Here is a 3,003-nt window from a genome sequence, read left to right as displayed (position 1 = left end):
GGGTTGATAGATGAGACAAATATGCATTCGAATTCAAAAGTGTTGTAGAATATCAGTCCAAAACTTTTAGATTAATAATTAGGTCCTTAAGAGCATTCACATGGAATCCTTTAATTTTTTTTTTTTTTTTTTTTCTCAAATTTTGAAGAATGACTATTTTTTCTATTTCGAAGAACCAATTTTAAAAAAAATTCAACATCCCATTCTTTATTTTGGAAAATGTCTCTCTCTCTTTTTTTTTTTTCCTTTTTTTTTTAGGTTTTAAAAATAGAATAATTTAAAAAAAAAAAATGTAGATTTTGGAGTAAAAAAAAAAGAAAAGAGATAAATGATCTATATTAATCACTTAACATTTTCCTTAATATGAAGGATGAGCAAAAACTAAATGCAAGATAATTTTAAGGTGTATATTTGAAGAAAATAGTTTTTTAATTAATAAATAATGATATTTAAAGTGCGTTTGGTATTATAATTTTGTAAAAAAAAAAAAAAAAACCGTTTTCAAATAACATTTTTTAACGGAATGATTGACACACTACTATTATACGACACACATATCGTAACAATAAAAAAGAATCGATCAAATTATATAACAATTTCCTAAATATTTTTAGTCCAACCCATAAGATGTGGATGCAGTAAACAGTCAAGAAAGAAAGGAGCGGCAAAAGTCAGCTGATGAGATTCACAAGATTTGGTAAACACGTAAAAGCCACGCCTATAATAATAATAATAATAATAATAATAATAATAAAAAAGAACCCGTCAATAAAATTAAAAAGAAAAAAAGAAAAAGCAAAAAAGGACAGCAAAGCAAAAACAGCATCAAGACCGATCCATCAAAACGGAGAAATCACGTCCACATGATGACGCCTAATTATCGGTGGGACCCGAACAGACTCGGACAGTCCGGGAATCAAATATAGTTAATTTGACAAAAAAAAAAAAAAACAAAAACAAAAACAAATTCCCACAGAATAAATAGGGCACGAGATAGAAAAAGAAAAAGTAAAGTGCGTGATTGCGACCGGACCTTCCCGCTCTACACGCGCCTGTCATTGTCGCATCCCCACCTCCCTCTATTTATTATTTATTATTTTATTATTTTATTTTATATAAAATCCCAAATCCCGTCACTCTTTTTTCCCACTATATATACCCTCTCCCATTTCTCTTTCCCTCCCACCCAAACTCTTCTCTCTCTCTCTCTCTCTCTAAACGGAAGATCCTTAACCCTGCCACTTGTTTCTTAGCATCCTTACTTATTTTTATTCTAAAAACGACCCCCGTAATTTTCCATTTTTGCTATATAATCCCCCCTCTCTCTCTCTCTCTCAGTCTCTCTCCCCTCAATTTTATTAAAATAAGAGATTTGGAAAACCTTTTCTTCCTCTTTCATCTTTTTTTTATTGGTCCACAAATGGAAGAGTGTCGCGACCACAAGAGGACGCGAGTTGACGATGGAGTTAACTCGCCCGAGTCGAAGCGCTTTCATGCCGACTCGGCTGAGTCGGAGTTGAACTCGCCCGAGGCAAAGCGGATCCACGACGACCTACTCAACATCCTGGACGACTCGGACGTAGTAACGGACCGAGACTCGGCTATCCAAGGACTGGACTCGGTGATTAGAAGCTTCGAGGAAGAGATTCTGGTTCCATCTCCGGCGATGGCGGCTCAGGAACTGACTTCAGACTCCGGCGAGTCACAGCCGGAGCTCGGTTACCTTCTCGGAGCGTCCGACGACGAGCTCGGTCTCCCGCCGACGGCCGCCTCCGCCTCCGGCGAGGAAGCGAGGATCGAAGCCGTGGATTTCGAGACGCGTTCGTCGGACGCCGTTGGATTGGATGGCATGTTAGGGTTCGAGAACGAGATGCGAAGTTACGACTCGTTCGAGTTCGGAATCGGTGTCGACTCGGACATCCACGTCAACGACGGTGGTTCAGAGTTTGTCCCGCTGGGAGGGTTGTTTGATCATTCCGATGTGTCGGAGTTTTCGTGGCGACCCGAGTCGCTGCCTGCGTTGTAGAAACGTTTCGGCTTGCCACGGTTTTGTTAAGGACCCGGGACGTTTCGTGAAATAGTTGACTGTTAAATAGAATAGGGTGTAAATTTGAAAGAAAAAGAAAAAGATAACAGGAATGGAGAAACGTAGATCTCAAGTTTGAAACAGTTTGTTTTGTTGTAGCAGTGGACTGGACTCCCATTAATTTTTAGTGTCAGTTTCGGAATATTGTTTTTTTTTTTTTTTTTTCTTTTTCTTTTTTTGGAATATTGTTAGAACTCTTACCATTTCTTTCCATTTTAATTCGGATAAAGAGGGCTTAAGAGACAATTTATTATTATTTTTTTTTTAAGAAAAAGAGTAATGTTTGTCTTTATTCCACATTTTTACGAATATTTTTGCTGAGTTGACATGCATCATCAAGAATGATTTGTTTCAAAAAACATTTAATGAATGATTTTTATTGGTTATTTAGTAAATTGTTATTCTTGTATGAGTAAATATTTATTATTATTATTATTTATGATTTTTTATTCAAAAGTTAGTATTTACTGTCATATTATATTATCAAATTATATAAAAATATATATATCTAACAATACATTTAAGCTTAAAGTACCTAAGCCCTAAATTCAAATCATTCTCCCCATCTTGCTTGGACATATCACCAAAAAAAAAAAAAAAAAAAAAAAGGTACTTAAGCCTTAGCGTCAATTATGTTTCTTTAACTTTTTGGATAAAGTTTTCTTCTAAATTGAGTTGGAGAAATTTCTTTCAACCTAATATATAAAAGTGACATGTGTCCTTTAATATGTGAGATTTACATGTTTTTTTTTAATAACAGGGACAAAATTGTAATAAATTTTATTAAAAAATTATGTGCATTTCACATATTATTAAAAAAAAATGGACACATATCACTTTTATAGACTAGATTGAAGAAAATTCCTTCAACCTAGTTTAGAAGAAAACTTTATCCTAACTTTTTAGGTGTTATTTGT

The 3,003-nt window shown here is 34.6% G+C and overlaps 1 protein-coding gene across 1 annotated transcript; it reads left to right on the top strand.

The window, feature by feature from the left end:
• The first annotated feature begins 1,199 nt into the window (after positions 1-1,199).
• Positions 1,200-2,228, top strand: LOC132184532 (uncharacterized). The gene has a single exon (XM_059598204.1). The coding sequence runs from the start codon at positions 1,421-1,423 to the stop codon at positions 2,024-2,026; it is 606 nt and encodes a 201-aa protein (XP_059454187.1). The 5' UTR covers positions 1,200-1,420; the 3' UTR covers positions 2,027-2,228.
• The last annotated feature ends 775 nt before the right edge of the window (positions 2,229-3,003 follow it).

The sequence above is a fragment of the Corylus avellana genome, chromosome ca6, assembly GCF_901000735.1.
Source record: "Corylus avellana chromosome ca6, CavTom2PMs-1.0".
NCBI lineage: Eukaryota > Viridiplantae > Streptophyta > Magnoliopsida > Fagales > Betulaceae > Corylus > Corylus avellana.
This window is presented reverse-complemented; position numbering and strand designations above follow the sequence as displayed.

Excerpts from the sequence above, each read along its gene's own strand:
- LOC132184532 (XM_059598204.1), top strand. The coding sequence starts at position 1,421 with ATGGAAGAGTGTCGCGACCACAAGAGGACGCGAGTTGACGATGGAGTT.